The following is a 19150-nucleotide window of genomic DNA, read 5'->3' as shown; positions in this document are numbered from 1 at the left end:
TGTGGTCACAATGAATATTATTTAAAAGAGATGAATAATGACTGAACTGACCTTACTCTCTCCTCCGTCTGCTATCGTACAGACAGCATGCTACTCTCACACTGGTTGACAGGAAGGAGTATAGATTGTGCCGAGCTGCACGTTGTCCCTTACCATTAAATGTCGATAGTCATTTTCATTACTTACATAGAAATATTGCTTTGACATTTCCGGAAATGGACAGAAGGCCGTTTTCTCAGTAACAAACAAATCTACTGTAACACCAAATCTTTTTTTCCTTTCCTTTTCAAAATGTCAGACAAAGGGTATGTTGATTAAGATGCAGGTTTATTCTGCCTGCCACACATTTGATTTTCTGAGTCAGAAAGACAGCGAAGATTTATGTTCTCTGTTACCGTGGAGATCTAGGAAAGTGAGATATTTGTTAATTGACATACGTTGGGGGGGAATTCCGTATTCACTGAGTACTGAGTAGAGCAGAGTCTTGGTTTTCGTACTGAGTACTGAGTAGAGCAGAGTCTTGGTTTTCGTACTGAGTACCGAGTAGAGCAGAGTCTTGGTTTTAGCACTGAGTACTGAGTAGAGCAGAGTCTTGGTTTTCGTACTGAGTACTGAGTAGAGCAGAGTCTTGGTTTTAGCACTGAGTACTGAGTAGAGCAGAGTCTTGGTTTTAGCACTGAGTACTGAGTAGAGCAGAGTCTTGGTTTTGGTACTGAGTACTGAGTAGAGCAGAGTCTTGGTTTTAGCACTGAGTAGAGCAGAGTCTTCCTGTGCAGTGCTGTAAGACAGGAAGCTGCTGTGTAAATATGGCGGTGGAGTCGGCGGGCGCTGGATATGGCTGTGCGGGGCAGAGGTTATGTCTACAGCGTGGGAGAGGCTGGCGGCGGCCTCTCTGATCCCCGCCCAGCTCTCTGAGCCCAGTGTGAGGCCCATTGTGTCCCTGACCGGCGTCCACACCGCCCCGCCCCCAAATGACACAGCACAATACCGCACCTCAGCCCGCCCCTAAACAACACAGCACAATACAGCACCTCAGCCCGCCCCTAAACAACACAGCACAATACAGCACAGCGGCCCGCCCCTAAACGACACAACACAATACCGCACCTCAGCCCGCCCCCAAATGACACAGCACAATACAGCGCCTCAGCCCGCCCCTAAACAACACAGCACAACACAGCACAGCAGCCCGCCCCTAAACAACACAACACAATACAGCACAGGAGCCCGCCCCTAAACAACACAACACAACACCGCACCTCAGCCCGCCCCTCAACAACACAACACAGCACCTCCGCCCGCCCCTAAACAACACAACACAATACAGCACCTCAGCCCACCCCTAAATGACACAGCACAATACAGCACAGTGGCCCGCCCCTAAGCGACACAACACAATACAGCACCTCAGCCCGCCCCTAAACAACACAGCACAACACAGCACAGCAGCCCGCCCCTAAACAACACAACACAATACAGCACAGCAGCCCGCCCCTAAACAACACAACACAATACAGCACAGCAGCCCGCCCCCCAAACAACACAGCACAATACCGCACCTCAGCCCGCCCCTAAACAACACAGCACAATACAGCACAGCAGCCCGCCCCCCAAACAACACAGCACAATACCGCACAGCAGCCCGCCCCTAAACAACACAGCACAATACCGCACCTCAGCCCACCCCTAAAGGACACAACACTATACCGCACCTCAGCGCGCCCCTAAACGACAACACAATACAGCACCTCAGCCCGCCCCCAAATGACACAGCACAATACAGCGCCTCAGCCCGCCCCTAAACAGCACAACACAATACCGCACCTCAGCCCGCCCCTGAACAACGCAACACAATACCGCACCTCAGCCCACCTCTAAACAACACAACACAATACAGCACAGCAGCCAGCCCCTAAACAACACAACACAATACCGCACCTCAGCCCACCCCTAAACAGCACAACACAATACCGCACCTCAGCCCGCCCCTGAACAACGCAACACAATACCGCACCTCAGCCCGCCCCTAAACAACACAACACAATACAGCACCTCAGCCCGCCCCTAAGCGACACAACACAATACAGCACCTCAGCCCGCCCCTAAACAACACAGCACAATACAGCACAGCAGCCCGCCCCTAAACAACACAGCACAATACAGCACAGCAGCCCGCCCCTAAACAACACAGCACAATACCGCACCTCAGCCCACCCCTAAAGGACACAACACTATACCGCACCTCAGCCCACCCCTAAACAACACAACACAATACAGCACCTCAGCCCACCCCTAAACGACACAACACAATACAACAGCTCAGCACGCCCCTAAACAACACAACACAATACCGCACCTCAGCGCGCCCCTAAACGACAACACAATACAGCACCTCAGCCCGCCCCCAAATGACACAGCACAATACAGCGCCTCAGCCCGCCCCTAAACAGCACAACACAATACCGCACCTCAGCCCGCCCCTAAACAACACAACACAATACCGCACCTCAGCCCACCCTAAACGACACAACACAATACAGCACCTCAGCCCACCGTAAACGACACAACACAATACCGCACCTCAGCCAGCCCCTAAACAACACAACACAATACCGCACCTCAGCCCACCCCTAAACAACACAACACAATACAGCACCTCAGCCAGCCCCTAAACAACACAACACAATACTGCACCTCAGCCCGCCCATAAACAACACAACACAATACAGCACCTCAGCCCACCCTAAACAACACAACACAATACAGCACAGCAGCCAGCCCCTAAACAATACAACACAATACCGCACCTCAGCCCACCCCTAAACAACACAACACAATACCGCACCTCAGCCCGCCCCTAAACAACACAACACAATACAGCACCTCAGCGCGCCCCTAAACAACACAACACAATACCGCACCTCAGCGCGCCCCTAAACAACACAACACAATACCGCACCTCAGCGCGCCCCTAAACAACACAACACAATACCGCACCTCAGCCCGCCCCTAAACAACACAACACAATACCGCACCTCAGCCCACCCCTAAACAACACAACACAACACAATACAGCACCTCAGCGTGCCCCTAAACAACACAACACAATACCGCACCTCAGCGCGCCCCTAAACAACACAATGAACAACACAATACAGCACCTCAGCCCGCCCCTAAACAACACAATACAGCATGACGGCCTGAACAGACTGGCCTACACTCCTCATACAGAATCGTATTCAAGAACATTGAGATTGCAGTGCAGTGCATTAGATACCTGTGGAACTGCATATATACGTTCATGTATATGCAAAGGCTTCTATGTACATGGATTAAGGCCAGCAGGCACACCTTTAGCGTGCATTTTAGCCCCATTGTGTGACTCCAGGCACATACTCTCCCCATTAATCACACACAGTATGCAAATAAGATCAGAGACCCAAGCAGGCGATCCGGAGGAGACCCAGCCCTGTTACGAAATCTCGGTAAACATGAAAGAACAGTGAAGACACTCCCACTTATGGCATAAAACAGTGGTGTCAAACTCTCTCCTTGCCGTGTGTATGCAGGTTTTCATTCCAACCAATTAATGCTGCCTTAATTGAGTCCAATTACTCATTCAGCCATATGCGTTTAACTGCATTGAAGCACAGAATATAAGAAAATTTTTATTTAGACAATGCGGGTCACCATAGACGTCGGGTCACCATTGTGCACAAACCTGCATCCCTAATTCAGCAAATAATTTAACTAATTATATAATCAAGATCTGAGGCTGGAATGAAAACCTGCATACACACGGCCCTCCATGGCAACGAGTTTGACACCACTGGCATAAAAGGTCAGTAGTACTGTGTGTTGCACATACATACAGTAGCAAATTACTATACACCTTCGCGTGTAGCTACATACAATGCATGAAAAGGTATTTGTCCCCTTCCTGGTTCCTCTGTTATTGCATATTTGTAACACAGGATGGTTTCAGATCTTTAGAAAAAAGTGTAAGAAGAGACAAAGGGAACCTGAGTAAAAACAAAACACATTTTATAAATGATGTGATTTGTTCAATGAAAAAAGTTATTAAGCACCCATATCACCCATGTGAAAAGTAATTGCCCCCCTTAAACTTAATGACTGGATGCACCATCTTTAGCTGCAATAATTGCAACCAAACGCTTCCTACAATTTGATAAGTCTTTTACATCACTGTGGAGAAATATTAGCCCTCTCTTCTTTGCAGAACTACTTACTAACGGACGGACAAACTGGAAAGTTTCTGAGCACAAACTGCTCATTTCAGGTCCTGTTACAGCATCTCTATTGGCTTCAAGTCTGGACTTTGATTAGGGCACTCAAAAAAAACTTTAATTTTGTTTCTTTTCAGCCATTCAGATGTGGACTTGCTTTTGTGTTTTGGATCATTGTTTTGCTGCATAGCTAAATTACGCTTCAATTTCATCTCACGGTCAGATGACCGGTCATTCTCAATGTTCTGGTACAGAACAGAATTCATGGCAAGTCATCCAGGACCTGAGGCGGCAAAGCATCCCCACACCATCACACTACCACCACTGTGTTTGACTGTTGGTATGATGTTCTTACTGTGAAATTCTGTATTTGCTTTATGCAAGACATAATGGGACCATCCACAAGTTCCACTTTTGACTCATCTGTCCATAGAACATAATCCCAAAAGGCTTGGGGATCATCCAGGTGCTTTTTTATGCCCCCGCGACGGCACAGCCGTGGCCGAAGGCATTATGTTTTCCGGTTGTCCGTCCGTCCATCCGTCTGTCCCGATTCTCGTGAACGCGATATCTCAGGAACGCTTTGAGGGAATTTCTTCAAATTTGGCACAAACATCCACTTGGACTCAAGGATGAACTGATTAGATTTTGGTGGTCAAAGGTCAAGGTCACTGTGACCTCACGTCCATCCCATTCTCTCGTAAACGCAATATCTCAGGAACGCCTTGAGGGAATTTCTTCAAATTTGGCACAAACGTCCACTTGGACTGAAGGATGAACTGATTAGATTTTGGTGGTCAAAGGTCAAGGTCACTGTGACCTCACGTCCATCCCATTCTCTCGTAAACGCAATATCTCAGGAACGCCTTGAGGGAATTTCTTCAGATTTGGTACAAACGTCCACTTGGACTCAAGAACTGAACTGACTAGATTTTGGTGGGCGAAGTCACTGTGGTCACTGTGACCTCACAAAACGCGTTTTTGGCCTCAAGAATTCATATGCTAATAATGACAAAGTTTCACACAAATGTCTAATAGGATAAAATGATGAAGTGATGACATTTTATATATAAACGGTCAATCTAGCCAGGAAAAGGAACTAGGGAAGGAGTGAATTATCACATGCATGAAGCCTTGATGAAGTGATGACATTTTATATCCAAACTGGCTACTGGTTGGCGGAGGCATACAACCGCGAGGCGGTATTTCTAGTTTTCAAATGTGAAATGAGCATTGATATTTCTTTGGGTTAGCAGTGGTTTCCGACCTTGCTACTCTCCCATGAATCTCATTTTGCCCTGTGTCTTTCTTATTGTGGAGTCATGAACACTGACCTTGGCTGAGACTAGAGAGGCCTGCAGTTTTTTGGATGTTCTTTTGGAATCTTTTGTAACATTCTGGAGCAGTTGTCGCTCTGCCCTTGGAGAAACTGTGGCAGGTTAGCTATTCCTGGGAATATTCACCAGCGTTCCAAGTTTTCTCTCACTGTGTTTCTCTGGAGTTCCAGAGCCCCAGAAATGTATTTGTAACCTTTTCCAGACTGATACATTTCATCATCTTTTTTCTCATCTCTTCTGGAATGTCCTTTGATTGTGGCATAGTGTGCTTGCAGAAACTTCATGGGGACTACTTCACTCTGATGGGTGGTTCAATGTGAGTGTGGTTTAGGCTATATTTAACAGGGCTGGCTGCAATCAAGCGTGATTGTGTTAAATCAGCTGAATCTAATTATCAATTAAATTTGGTTAATTGCTTGATTGAGTAACTAAGGAGGCAATTACTATTTTCCACATGGATGATGTGGGTGTTTGATACATTTTTTTAAATGAAATAAATAAATAATTTAGTTTCCCTTTGTCTAATATTGCATTTTGTCTGATGGTCTGAAACCATTCAGTGTGACGAATGTCCATTTAAAGGGGAAATAAGGAAGAGAGCAAATAGCCTACTTCGCAGTTCAGTGCTCGTGCTGTTGCTCCGTGCACGCTTAGTCATTTATAAGTTACGTAAGAGTACAGCAAGCAGCAGAGATATGCAGACACATTATAGACTGCAAAGCCTTGCCTGAAAGCTCTGGGCGCAAAAGTGGAACTGGTCAGTGGAAAGTGAATTTGTCAGTGAGTCACTGTTTCGGGGTTCGGGTGTGTCTCCAGCGGCTCGTCCTTTGTTAACCGGGCAGCCCGCCTTCCTCTGCTGTGTGGTTCCAGAGTTAGTTGCGTTTCCAGGAATAGACATCTGGTGACCTGCTGGGAGGAAGTGCGTTATGATTCTGTTTCGTAGACCTCCAGCCGCCGTTCTGCTCCTGATCTCGCTAACCGTTGGTCCTCAGCGGCGTCTGCCTCTGTCCCAGGCCGACCGGGCCTGTTGTCATGTAAATTTGGGCTCGTTACCTGCAGACTGTCGGAGATAAGCCTGTGGAGCGGGTGTGTGGTGTGATTGAACATGACAGGTGGATTTCTCAGTATGCGGGGCCTTGACTTGATAACTCATCTCTACGGCAATGACGGGTGGATTTCTCAGTATGCGGGGCCTTGACTTGATAACTCATCTCTACAGCAATGACAGGTGGATTTCTCAGTATGCGGGGCCTTGACTAGATAACTCATCTCTACAGCAATGACAGGTGGATTTCTCAGTATGCGGGGCCTTGGCCTGATAACTCATCTCTATGGCAATGACGGGTGGATTTCTCAGTATGCAGGGCCTTGACTTGATAACTCATCTCTATGGCAATGACGGGTGGATTTCTCAGTATGCGGGGCCTTGACTTGATAACTCATCTCTATGGCAATGACGGGTGGATTTCTCAGTATGCGGGGCCTTGGCCTGATAACTCATCTCTATGGCAATGACGGGTGGATTTCTCAGTATGCGGGGCCTTGGCCTGATAGCGCATCTCTACGGCTCTTATTCAGGAGTTGTCTCACTTCGTAGGTCTAGCGGTGGTTTTCTAACCGTGTTAAATGCACCTTTAGTGAGTCGCTTTGGTTAAAAGCATTAGCCAAATGTCCGTGCTGTAAAGTGACGGCTAAGAGAAGGGGCTTTAAGACCCTTCACGGTGCGGTATTTTGGGAGTTGCTCTTCGCTGAGTCAAGCTTTCCGCCCGAACCGCGGCTTGTCTCATTTCCTCGGTCCGCAGGCGTTGCGGTCGTTTGGTTTCAGTGCTTCTGTTCGTGCGACCGAGGGCTCGGACTCTCTCTGAGCAGCGGACGGAAATGCTGAGTCGATCGCTGCACTAAACTGTGAGCAGATATTCAGCTCTCACGGTGCTCTATCCTGGTTGTACCAGGACGTTGTGGGTCTCCCGAAATTGCTGCGTCAGCTTTGGATGACCCTTTGACTATGCCCCTTTCTAAATATTCCTGAACAACTTGGTCAGCTTAGATTCCACTGGGGCTGTCAGCACTAAACACACAGAGTTGAATATCTGGTCAGTGTGTAGAATCTCCATGGGACAGAGATGGTGCTAAACGCCCAGAGTTGAATATCTGGTCAGTTTATAGAATGTCTGGTGGCAGAATGCCACGCAAAACTGTGGGTCGTCTCTGTGGAAATCCAGTGACATCATTGTCCCTGTCATTAATACGGAGGCGCCTGCATCCTTAAATACCCAGCATGCTCCTTCATCCGTCAGGTCACCTGTGTGTACCGGAGCCCTGCCTAAAGAACAGCCTGCAGTAACTAAACACATTTCAGTGCTATTGATTACGTTTATTGACCGTCAGCATGAGGGCAGTCCAGCAGTCAGACAGAACTCAGAACCGCAGGATCGCTTTCATCACCTGCGTCTGGCGGAAGGTTAATAGCGGGCTGCCGGAGGTCTGGCTGGGTAATTCTGAGCGGTCCGAGGGAAGCAGGATTAAGAGTCACTCAGTCGTTTATTTTCCTCTTTTTTTATTTTATTTTGCAGATTCTGATCGAGTTCTGCGGGGGAGGGGCCGTGGATGCAGTAATGCTGGGTAAGTGTGTGAGTGTGTGTGAGTATGTGTGTGGTCTGTGTGCGTGTGTGTGTGAGTGAGTGAGTGAGTGTGATTGTGTATGTGCGCAAGTGTGTGAGTGTTGATCTGTAGGGATGTTAGATGCTCTCATTCTCTCAGTCGTCCTGCTCCAAAACACACAATCACAGCGGCTCGGGTTCCAGGGCGCTTGTCCCGTTCTGATGCCTCAGCGTTTGCTCTGTGTTTTTTGGGCGGTGTGCAGCGCTGGGGTGAGAACACGAACGCCACACTGCACACGGGGTTCCAGCTCCAGACGAGCCGCACATGCTAGCCCTCCCCTACCGCACTGGTGCTGGGTTCAGACTAGCCCTCCCCTACCGCACTGGCGCTGGGTTCAGACTATCCCTCCCCTACCACACTGGCGCTGGGTTTAGACTAGCCCTCCCCTACTGCACTGGCGCTGGGTTCAGACGGCCACACGTGTAGATCTGCACCTAGAGAATTTAAAAAGAGCTAGTAGTGACAGGTAGTAGTTAGGAGTTGCACTTGGGTGGTTGCCAGTTTTAATCCTTAACGGCTGTAGCACACATGAATATATGGGTGTATGGAGTTAGTAAAGGTGTTAGTTATCCAGGATGTGAGTGTGTGTCATGTTCTCCACTGAAATCAGGTAGTAACTCTACCCAGGTAGCTGGTCTTTGGCTGAATGTGAGCAGTTCTGACCCGTATAGTCAGGCCATGTGGAAAAGCCTGTTTGAGTGCCTGCAGAAGCCCAACAGCCCGAGTCACGTTAGCATTAGCATTTCCTTCTGCGCGTCTTTAAATCCCCCTCGTATCAAGCCCTACTAATCGATAAGGAGAGTGTGAGCGCTGTGCTAGCTGTGGAGCAGGGAGCCTGTTGGGCAGATGCAGGCTGTGCTGTGGAACCTGATTGGTGGGCCGTGTTACTGGGTAGGATTGGGGAAGGCCTGACTCACAGCTGTGCTTTCACTGGCTGAGCTACAGAGTTGCCAGTCCGGTCACAGGGTAGCTGTCGTGTGTGTGGGCGGAGTTAAATCTGCAGTTACCGCAGGTGACGGACCAGCGACTAATAGCAAACACACGGCTGTACACTCACATTTTATCCAAGGAGCACACATGCTAATACATCCCAATCAGCAGATGTGCTCCGAAATTATTTTCCAGTTAGCACGCGTCGGTTTTCAGGAGCAAATGCTCCTAAAATGGGCGCACTGGAGGGCCCTGGAACATGAATACTGCATTGGTGCCGTGCGGCGTGTGCCATATGCTGTGTGCCGCGTGGCGTGTAGTGGGCTGCTTCAGTCCTGCGTTGTAGCACTTTATGATGAGCTGAAGCCTGCGTTGCTGCTGAAGTAGAGCAGCACCCCCAGTGTGCCACATCTGATACATTTGTTTGGGGTGATCTTCTGTTTTCTCTCTCACACATGCTGTTTTTGTGTGAGGACGTGTCAGAAAGGGCACTGGAACCTATGAATACACGACAGTTTGAGATTGTGCTGACTATACCCGTACCCCAGAATACATGAACGCTGTGCGTGTATATGTAACGTATGTGTGTGTGTGTGCGTGTGTGTATATAACGTGTGTGTGTATATGTAACGTGTGTGTGTGCGTGCATGTGTGTGTGTATAACGCGTGTGTGTGCGTGTGTATAACGCACGTGCGGTGCATGTGTGTGTGTGTGTGTATAACGCGTGTGTGTATATGTAACGTGTGTGTGTGCGTGCATGTGTGTGTGTATAACGCGTGTGTGTGTGTGTGTGTGTGTGTGTGCTGCAGAACTGGAGCGCCCTCTGACCGAGCCGCAGATCCGGGTGGTCTGCAAGCAGACTCTGGACGCCCTGGCCTACCTGCATGAGAACAAGGTCATCCACAGGGACCTGAAAGCAGGGAACATCCTCTTCACGCTGGAGGGGGATATCAAACTGGGTGAGCAGCGTCCTCCGCGGTGCCTTCCCTTTTCAGAGTCTGACAGGAAGTCCCCCCCGTCCGACAGGAAGTCCCACCATCCAACAGGAAGTCCCCCCGTCCAGCCACAGGCCGAGTTCTTCATGCTAACGACTGTAGCTGTGCGTGCTGGGAAGCCAGCGTAGGGGAAAGATCCGCGGGCCGTCGCCGTCCGGTGGCAGATATTTCAGCTCTGCTGGGCTGGGCTCCGGCCCGGTGGCAGATATTTCAGCTCTGCTGGGCTGGGTTCCGGCTCGGTGCTGTGAACGGTGTGATTGGAGCCTTTATTTGGGCGGGGAGGTCACCTGGGCTGGTCTCTCAGGTGTTCAGCAGGAAGGCAGTGTTCTGCAGGGCTGTGTAGCACAATCACAGGCTCTCAGTCCTCTCTGCTGCCCAGCTGGCATTAAGGCTGCTTGAGTAGAGGATAAACCAGCATTCATCTTCAGTATTGTGCTCCTGTATTCATGTCTTATATGTAAAAAGAGTTTACCGAATAATAATTTGTTCATTCCATTGTTTTCAGTTAATTTTTTTCAGTTGATACATTTTTATAGTATAGGAAAAAACATAAAAGCATTTGATCTTCTAGTACAAACGAACTGGGTTTAAAAAGCGTCTTGCAGGAAAAGAAAAAAAAAAAGCAGGATTTCCTGTTCGGCTGACAGGACAGATAAGAACTGTTTGTGTGGAAAGGTGTGAGTTTTCGGATGAAAAATGGAAACGTGTTGAAACGTATCTTATGTTTGCCATTAGCCGTGTTCGGTAGAGGTCTCTACCCTCTCTGTTAAAGCCTCAGTGCAGTTTAAGGGCTGGTCTGGGGTTCAGAGCTGGGGCATGTCTGTGGAAACAGGAAGTGCCCCATCCCCTGTGGAAACAGGAAGTGCCCCATCCCCTGTGGAAACAGGAAGTGCCCCATCCCCTGTGGAAACAGGAAGTGCCCCGTCCCCTGTGTAAACAGGAAGTGCCCTGTCCCCTGTGTAAACAGGAAGTGCCCTGCCCACTGTGGGAACAGGTAGTGCCCCATCCCCTGTGGGAACAGGAAGTGCCCCGTCCCCTGTGGGAACAGGAAGTGCCCCGTCCCCTGTGGAAACAGGAAGTGCCCCGTCCCCTGTGGAAACAGGAAGTGCCCCGTCCCCTGTGGAAACAGGAAGTGCCCCATCCCCTGTGGAAACAGGAAGTGCCCCATCCCCTGTGGAAACAGGAAGTGCCCCATCCCCTGTGGAAACAGGAAGTGCCCCGTCCCCTGTGTAAACAGGAAGTGCCCTGTCCCCTGTGTAAACAGGAAGTGCCCTGCCCACTGTGGGAACAGGTAGTGCCCCGTCCCCTGTGGGAACAGGAAGTGCCCCGTCCCCTGTGGGAACAGGAAGTGCCCCGTCCCCTGTGGGAACAGGAAGTGCCCTGTCCGAGGTGTGTGCAGTGTGTAACTGGCTTTCTGACAGCTGATGTCTTGATGGATGATGAGCTGAAACATTAGAACATGGCATGTTTGGCAGCGGTGCTGTTATAGTTGTTCAGAAAGGTAGAGCTGTTCAGTCAGGTGTCATACCTGTGTGTTATTATAGTTTAGGTGTCATACCTGTGTGTTATTATAGTTTAGGTGTCATATCTGTGTGTTATTCTTCAGTAAGGAGGGGTGTTCAGTGCTGCAGTCAGGTGTCATATCTGTCTGTTATTATAGTTTAGTAAGGAGGGGTGCTCAGTGCTACAGTCAGGTGTCATATCTGTCTGTTATTATTCTTCAGTAAGGAGGGGTGCTCAGTGCTACAGTCAGGTGTCATACCTGTGTGTTATTATAGTTTAGGTGTCATATCTGTGTGTTATTATAGTTTAGGTGTCATATCTGTGTGTTATTGTTCTTCAGTAAGGAGGGGTGCTCAGTGCTGCAGTCAGGTGTCATATCTGTCTGTTATTATAGTTCAGTAAGGAGGGGTGCTCAGTGCTACAGTTAGGTGTCATATCTGTGTGTTATTATTCTTCAGTAAGGAGGGGTGCTCAGTGCTACAGTCAGGTGTCATATCTGTGGTGGCTCTGGCTGCATGTTTGAAGGTTTAGTCACTCTTGGCACACACCCTGTCACTGAACCTGACACTGACCCGGACCTGCGTTCCCTTCCAGCCGATTTCGGCGTGTCGGCCAAGAACACAAAAACCCTGCAGAGGAGAGATTCCTTTATCGGGACGCCTTACTGGTGAGTCAGAGTTCTGCCTGTTCTGAGTGTGTGTGTCACCTGCTGCCCTGCGTCGTGTGTGTGTGTGTGTGTGTGTGTGTCACCTGCTGCCCTGTATCATGTGTGTTTGTGTGTGTGTGTGTGTGTGTGTGTGTCTGTCACCTGTTGCCCTGTATTGTGTGTGTGTGTGTGTATGCGTGTGTGTGTGGCATGCGTGTATGTGAGTGTGTGTTTGTGCGTATGTGTGTCCTGTAATCTGCCTTTTCCATGCGTCTTAAATGAGTTGATCTGCTGTAGATGTAGAGCTTCTTTACCAAACAAGTCACGGCTCATTGTAGCTCCGCCCATTGTGGGGTTCGTGAATGGTAAAGCCTCACCGGTGTTAAATAGTCCCGCGTTCGTCCACAGGATGGCGCCAGAGGTGGTGATGTGCGAGACCTCCAAGGACCGACCCTACGACCACAAGGCGGACATCTGGTCCCTGGGGGTGACGCTGATCGAGCTGGCGCAGATCGAGCCCCCCAACCACGAGATGAACCCCATGAGAGTGCTGCTGAAGATCGCCAAATCGGAGCCCCCCACCCTGATGCAGCCGTCGCGATGGTCAGCCGCCTCGCTGTTCTCCTCCTTTGATCTCCTCCGCTGTTCTCCTCTGCTGTTCTTCACTGTTCTCCTCTGCTGTTCTCCACTGTTCTCCTCTACTGTTCTCCTCCGCTGATCTCCTCCGCTGTTCTCCTCTGCTGTTCTCCACTGTTCTCCTCCGCTGTTTTCCTCCGCTGCTCTCCTCCGCTGTTCTCCACTGTTTTCCTCCGCTGTTCTCCCCAAGCTCGCTGCTCTCCTTCACTGTTCTCCTCCATTGTTCTTCACTGTTCTCCTCCGCTGTTCTTCACTGTTCTCCTGTGGTGCTCTCCACTGTTCTCCTCGCTGCTCTCCTCCGCTGCTCTCCTCACTGTACTCCTCTGCTACTCTCTTCCACTGTTCTCCTTCGCTGCTCTCCTTCGCTGCTCTCCTCCCAATGTGCCGTCTCCTAAACGCGCTGCAGTCAGAGTGAACGCCAGCCTGGCTGTTCGCTCGCTAAACCAGCGGTTTTTATTAGCGATATGAGGCTGCATGGACGCCGCGGAGCACAGGTGTCAGACTTCAGTCCCGAAGGGCCGCAGCGTCTGCTGCTTTTCTGGGTCCTCTCGCCGATCGGCTGCAGGACCAACGCGCTTTGTTCTCCAGGCCTAATCGGCTGCGGATTGACAGGAAACCGCAAAAATCTGCAGACGCTGCGGCCCTGTAGGAATTTAGTCTGGCGTCCCTCCCAACAGGGGCTGTCAGCCTCATTGGAACTGGTAACACGACCTCCCAGGTGAATCGATTCGCCCGGCTGACTCGATTCGCCCGGCTGACTCGATTCGCCCGGCTGACTCGAGCGAGTCGCTCGGTGACGCGGGCGACTCCCTCCCGCGCGGGTGGGGGCTTTTATGAATCTGAGGTGTCGTGTCTCCCTGGCAGGTCTCCGGAGTTCAGCGACTTCCTGAGGAAGTGCCTGGATAAGAATGTGGACAACCGCTGGAGCACAGCCCAGCTCCTGCAGGTAAACCCGTCACACCACACCCGTCAGAGGAATCCACTACACTGCATTCCCACCCATCACAGGACTACATTACATTCCAGTACATTACAGCCCATTACAATACATTATGTGTATTTAGCAGAAGCTGTAACCCAGAGAGCGTAATGTAGCACAAGCCCTTCTGTAAGTACATGTGAGGCTTTTATGAGCAGCAGCTCAGGATCTGGCTAACAGCATTCCCTGGCCAGCGAGTGAATGCACAACATCACTTAAAGCACAGAGTGTGGCTTACTGTAAGCACGCGCAGATAGCATCCGTTCGGAGCCGTGAGAAACCACTGGACTTTGAGCCGAAATGGTGCGGGCCCTGCTGTGTCTGTGGGGAGCCGGGGCACCTGCGGTCCACAGTCGCCTGCAGTTGCCTGCAGTTTGGCGGTAACTGAGTGGCTCGGCAGAGTAACGCTGCGTTCTCGCTGAGTCCGGCGAACGGGTCCGATGTGAACCCCGCCCCCGGTCACCTGCGCGTGTTTCTGAAGGCACTCCTGCTGTAGTTATCACCTGCCTGTCAATCGGGGGCTCCACACTGAGAGAAAATAAAACAAGAGAGAGTTTATGACAGAGAGATGCATCGACCACCAGCAGATTGAGAGATGGAGTGTATTTTTATTGAATTTTAGTTTCCTTTTGTAATAAACTGATGTAAAACCACAGTGAGCCACCTAGTACTCAGATGGTGAAGTTTCATTTTGAAAGCAGGTTAGTTTATATGAAAGGGGGCGTGTCCTATGTTCTTATCCCAGATAAGCCCCTCCCCCGCAGCGATCCGGATGTCGTACCGCCGTCTCGGACAGACGTCCGTGTGCGTGAGGCCGGACGCTTTGTGCCTGCTGGCGAGCACGCGCTCCTTCTGTCCCCGTTTAACTGGCCTACGGGGAACCGGACGTGTCCTTCGGTCAGTGGACACACACAGACACACACACGCCAACGCTTCCCGCGTGGTGCGCGTTGCGTTCACGCCCGACCGCGCTGAACGAGAGTGAAAATGCGGACCGGAACATCGCCACCGGCGGCGTTCTCCGAATCCCAGAACCCTCCCCTGCTGAGTCCTGTTGTGCGTTTCGTTCAGAAAGCTGGTCGAGAGAAGCCGTCTGCTGTTTTGTTTAGATCCGTATTAACGCTGGGCAGCGGTGTTTATTTCTGCACACGAGACGTAATACCGGCCCGTAGATCACACGCGCGTGATAGCCGCGGAGTTCGCGGAAAACCACATTACGCGCGTAGTAAACGAGCGACCGGGTCGTTAAACACGTCTTTGAACTCCGTGTCGTCTGATTTTTTTCGCTCCGGTATCGTTTCTCCTCGGTGTCCAGCGCGAGGCGTTTATAATTCTACAAACGCGGCGTCGTGCAGTAGTAGAGCACGTTGTGTCAATGGCGGGCTGAGGGGAAAAGCAGCCTGGCTCATTTGCGTGTGCGTATCGGATTGTTAACGCGGGGTGGCGAATCGCGTTACCCTGGGCGCATAAGGGGAAAGATGAGTTGGTTCTGCTTTGATACGGAATCGACGTCGCGCTTTCCAGACCGACTTGACCTGGGAGTATGATTTCCACGACGACGTGGACGGGACATTCCTCAGACCCGCTCGAGGATCCCGACGGCTTGTTATTACGGGAGAGCTGTTATTACGAAAGCCGCCAGGCTTTGACTCATTCTTTCTGAAGTGCGCGTTCGGAGACCGGTGAAGCGGAGTGGAAAATTCCCTGACGCTTTTGCGCCCTCCTGTGGCGAGACGGTGGTACTGCAGAAAGCTCAGTCGCTCAGCCGTGGATCAGTTACTGACTGAGGAAGTTCTGCATACAGACCAGGGCCTTCATTGCTGTCAAATGTCAGATTTTATGTACAAGAAGAAAATGTTCTGGTGCATTCTCCCTCCCTCCCCTCTCAGATACATATAATTACTGATGGTAACAGAGCATATTTTATTTATGCCTGCTGTTCCTTAATACGAGGGTGTACATACAGAACCCATGTGGACAGAATTTCCAAACACATACAGCTAGTAGAATGCGTTTCTACTCACTGTGAATGAAATGGTGGTTAGTTTCAGAGGACTGGTCAGGGTTAGCCTGAGCGTTAAGTTTGTACCATGATTACCTTCAGAGAATAGCTTAGGAGCGCAGAATGACACGTGGCAGGTCTGTATACAGTCAGACACAACGAAACGAGGAAAAGGAAGAAACCACAAGCTTGCGTTGCACTTTCTGAGATACCTTATGCCTTATCTTTTTGGAGCTAGATAATTTTTTTAGCTGAGTAATATAGTAAAATACTGTATATTCCATCTGGTACCTAATTGGCTGTTGAACAGAAGCGCAGAAGCGCTGAAAGTTTTGGGTCCGATACTGAAACAGTGTTTACCCCCTAACCCTAACCCTCCACACATCACCCTGTGTATATTCCAGCTGATACCTGATTGGCTGTTGAACGCAAGTGCTTTAAGTTTTGGGTCCGATACTGAAACAGTGTTTACCCCCTAACCCTAACCCTCCACACATCTCCCTGTGCATCTTCCAGCTGATACCTGATTGGCTGTTGAACGCAAGTGCTTTAAGTTTTGGGTCCGATACTGAAACAGTGTTTACCCCCTAACCCTAACCCTCCACACATCTCCCTGTGCATCTTCCAGCTGATACCTGATTGGCTGTTGAACGCAAGTGCTTTAAGTTTTGGGTCCGATACTGAAACAGTGTTTATCCCCTAACCCTAACGCTCCACCCGTCTCCCTGTGCATATTCCAGCCGATACCTGATTGGCCGTTGAACAGAAGCGCTGAAAGTTTTGGGCCCGGTACTGAAGCAGAGTGTTTACCACCTAACACTGACCCTCCGCCCATCTCTCCCCCACACAGCACCCGTTCGTCTCCAGCGTGACGAACAGCAGGCCGGTCAGGGAGCTGATCGCCGAGGCCAAAGCAGAAGTCACCGAGGAGATCGAGGAGAACAAGGAGGAAGAGGAGGACGAAGAGCCGGAGCCGCAGCTGGTGAGTAATAGCCCACTTTTTTTTTTGAAGTCAGTTTCCATGGCAACAAGAACGTTTTCATGAACAGTTCACTGCATTAGACAGTTTTTTTGTATCCTTTATTATAGCTTTTTTTATTATTACTTGTGTAGTAAATGCAATGTCCTAATGTTTTTATCATTGCAGAATTTGTGGGTTTCAACATTAAAGGACATTCATTTACATTTAGAAGTTCTCAGACATTTTTATCCAGAGAAACTTACATTTACTTTCTTCTTCTTATACAATTTCAGTGCATTTATACAGTTAGATATCTTACTGAAGCAGTACAGGTGAAGTGCCTCGCTCAAGAGCACAACGCCAGTGCCCAGCTGGGATGTGAACATGTTACGAGCCCAGTTCCGTAGCTATCATATTACACTGGCACCCCCATTACTGAGCCCATTTAGTGCAGACTCTTATCCAGGGGGACTTACATCCGGTGCGTTCAAATGGGTTAGAGCGACTGTATCTGTAGCTAACAGTCAGAGTCCGTAACAGTGCAGCAGGAAGAAGCTTTACTCTTGGCTTATGTAGACGAGAGCAAGTGTAGCGTTAGCTAGCATGCTAGCAGTACCTGCTGTCTGAATCGAGACCAAGTGTAGCGTTAGCTAGCATGCTAGCAGTACCTGCTGTCTCTGAATTGAGAGCAAGTGTAGCGTTAGCTAGCATGCTAGCAGTATCTGCTGTCTCTGAATTGAGACCAAGTGTAGCGTTAGCTATTGAAGGCATGTGGCGGGTCCTGGGTGAGCGACGCTTCTGTTGCCTATAACTTCCGCTTCAGAGCATCAGAGGGAAAAAAGGTGAAATTTCAATGGGCAGCACAGTCATTTTAAAATGGCACCGATATGAAGCAGTGAAATCTGTGTTGTGATTCAGTCTGGTAGGACTACTATCCGGGGAACCGGTGCCGTAGTGGTACTGGGTTTCGGTCCCCGTCCTTGGTCTTATGTAGCCTCCCTGGTGGCGTGTGTGCGTCTAACGCTCGGGCCGTACGTTTGCGCCCCCTGCAGGCCGTGCCCGGGCACAAGCGCGCCCCGTCGGAAGGCAGCGTCGGGAGCTCGGAGGACGAGAAGCTGTCGCAGTCCGCCTCCATCCTGGAGTCCGTCTCGGAGAAGGCGGAGCCGGACGTCTCCAGCGACAGGCTGTCGGACGAGGGCATCGGCGCCAGCGAGCCGGAGCATGGCGAGAGCGACGCCGGGAACGAGGCCGCCGGGGAGGGGGCGGAGCCCGCCGGGGAGAGGGCGGAGCCTGCCGGGGAGGGGGCGGAGCCAGACGCCAGGCCGGCTCCGGAGGGAGTGGGAGAGGAGGAGAAGAAGAGCGAGCCCCAGGAGGAGAGGACTCCAGAGGTCCCAGCGGAGGAAGGGAGGGGGGCCCCTGCACAGGAGGGGGCTGAGGGTGAGGCCGAGGAGCCCTCAGCTTTGGGAGCGAAGGGCAGCCCTGCCAAAGGAGCCGCGGAGGGTCCCAGCACCACGCCCAGCCAGAAGGACCAGGAGGAAGCGTCCAAGGAGAAGGGGGAGGAGGAGCAGAAACCTTCAGAAGAGGAGGTCAGCGTGAGGGAGGCAGCTCCAGCAGAGGGTGGGGCTGAGGCTCCTGGGGGCGGAGCCAAAGCTGCGGAGGAGGCAGCCCCGCCTCCCAGCGAGCCCCCTGGGCTGGCCCAGGTGACCATCACCGTGACCGAGCCGGAGAAGAGCCCGGAGGAGGCTACCCCGGCCCCCACCCCAGCCGGAGAGAAGGTGCCGGAAGAGGAGGCAGAGAACGCAGAGGTGAAAGAAGAGATGAAGGAAGAGGAAGAAAAAGCGAAGGAGACTGAGGCGGTGAAAGTGGAGAAAGTGGCTTGGGTAGTGGAGGAGGAGAGGGCCGCGCCGGTGGAGAAGGAGAAGGAGAAGGAGAAGGAGAAAGAGAAGGATTCGGACTCCGGCAGCAGCTCCACGACCGAAAACAACAACGCGGACACGAACCTGTCCATCTCCAGCTTCCTCAGCAAGAACAAGGAGACCGGCTCTGTGTCCATCCAGGTAACACCCCCCGTCTGGCCTCCTCTGGGCCTGCGTTTGAGACCTGGCTATAATTACATTACGTTACACTCTGTTAGCTGAGTGGCTTACAGAACGTAGCGAGTAAGAACGCTGAAACAGGCTGATTGTGGAGAGCAGGGGCCGGTTGGGCCAGTGTGTGTGGGCATTGGCCGGATTGAGCATAGGCTCCATCTT

General features: G+C 50.9%; 1 protein-coding gene across 3 annotated transcripts in view; it reads left to right on the top strand.

Moving 5' to 3' along the window:
• The window catches only part of slka (STE20-like kinase a), a 51767-nt gene that overhangs the window by 18158 nt on the left and 14459 nt on the right, over positions 1-19150 (top strand). For all 3 annotated transcript variants that reach the window (XM_035399983.1, XM_035399982.1, XM_035399984.1), the window contains exons 3-9: positions 8158-8206; positions 9986-10135; positions 12269-12341; positions 12729-12923; positions 13821-13902; positions 16788-16919; positions 17951-18955. In XM_035399983.1, the coding sequence (XP_035255874.1) occupies positions 8158-8206; positions 9986-10135; positions 12269-12341; positions 12729-12923; positions 13821-13902; positions 16788-16919; positions 17951-18955 (1686 nt within the window). The remainder of the gene's footprint in view (positions 1-8157; positions 8207-9985; positions 10136-12268; positions 12342-12728; positions 12924-13820; positions 13903-16787; positions 16920-17950; positions 18956-19150) is intronic.

This window comes from Anguilla anguilla, chromosome 18, assembly GCF_013347855.1.
Source record: "Anguilla anguilla isolate fAngAng1 chromosome 18, fAngAng1.pri, whole genome shotgun sequence".
NCBI lineage: Eukaryota > Metazoa > Chordata > Actinopteri > Anguilliformes > Anguillidae > Anguilla > Anguilla anguilla.
Note: the sequence above shows the minus strand (reverse complement) of the source record. Positions and strands in the feature narration are given on the sequence as shown.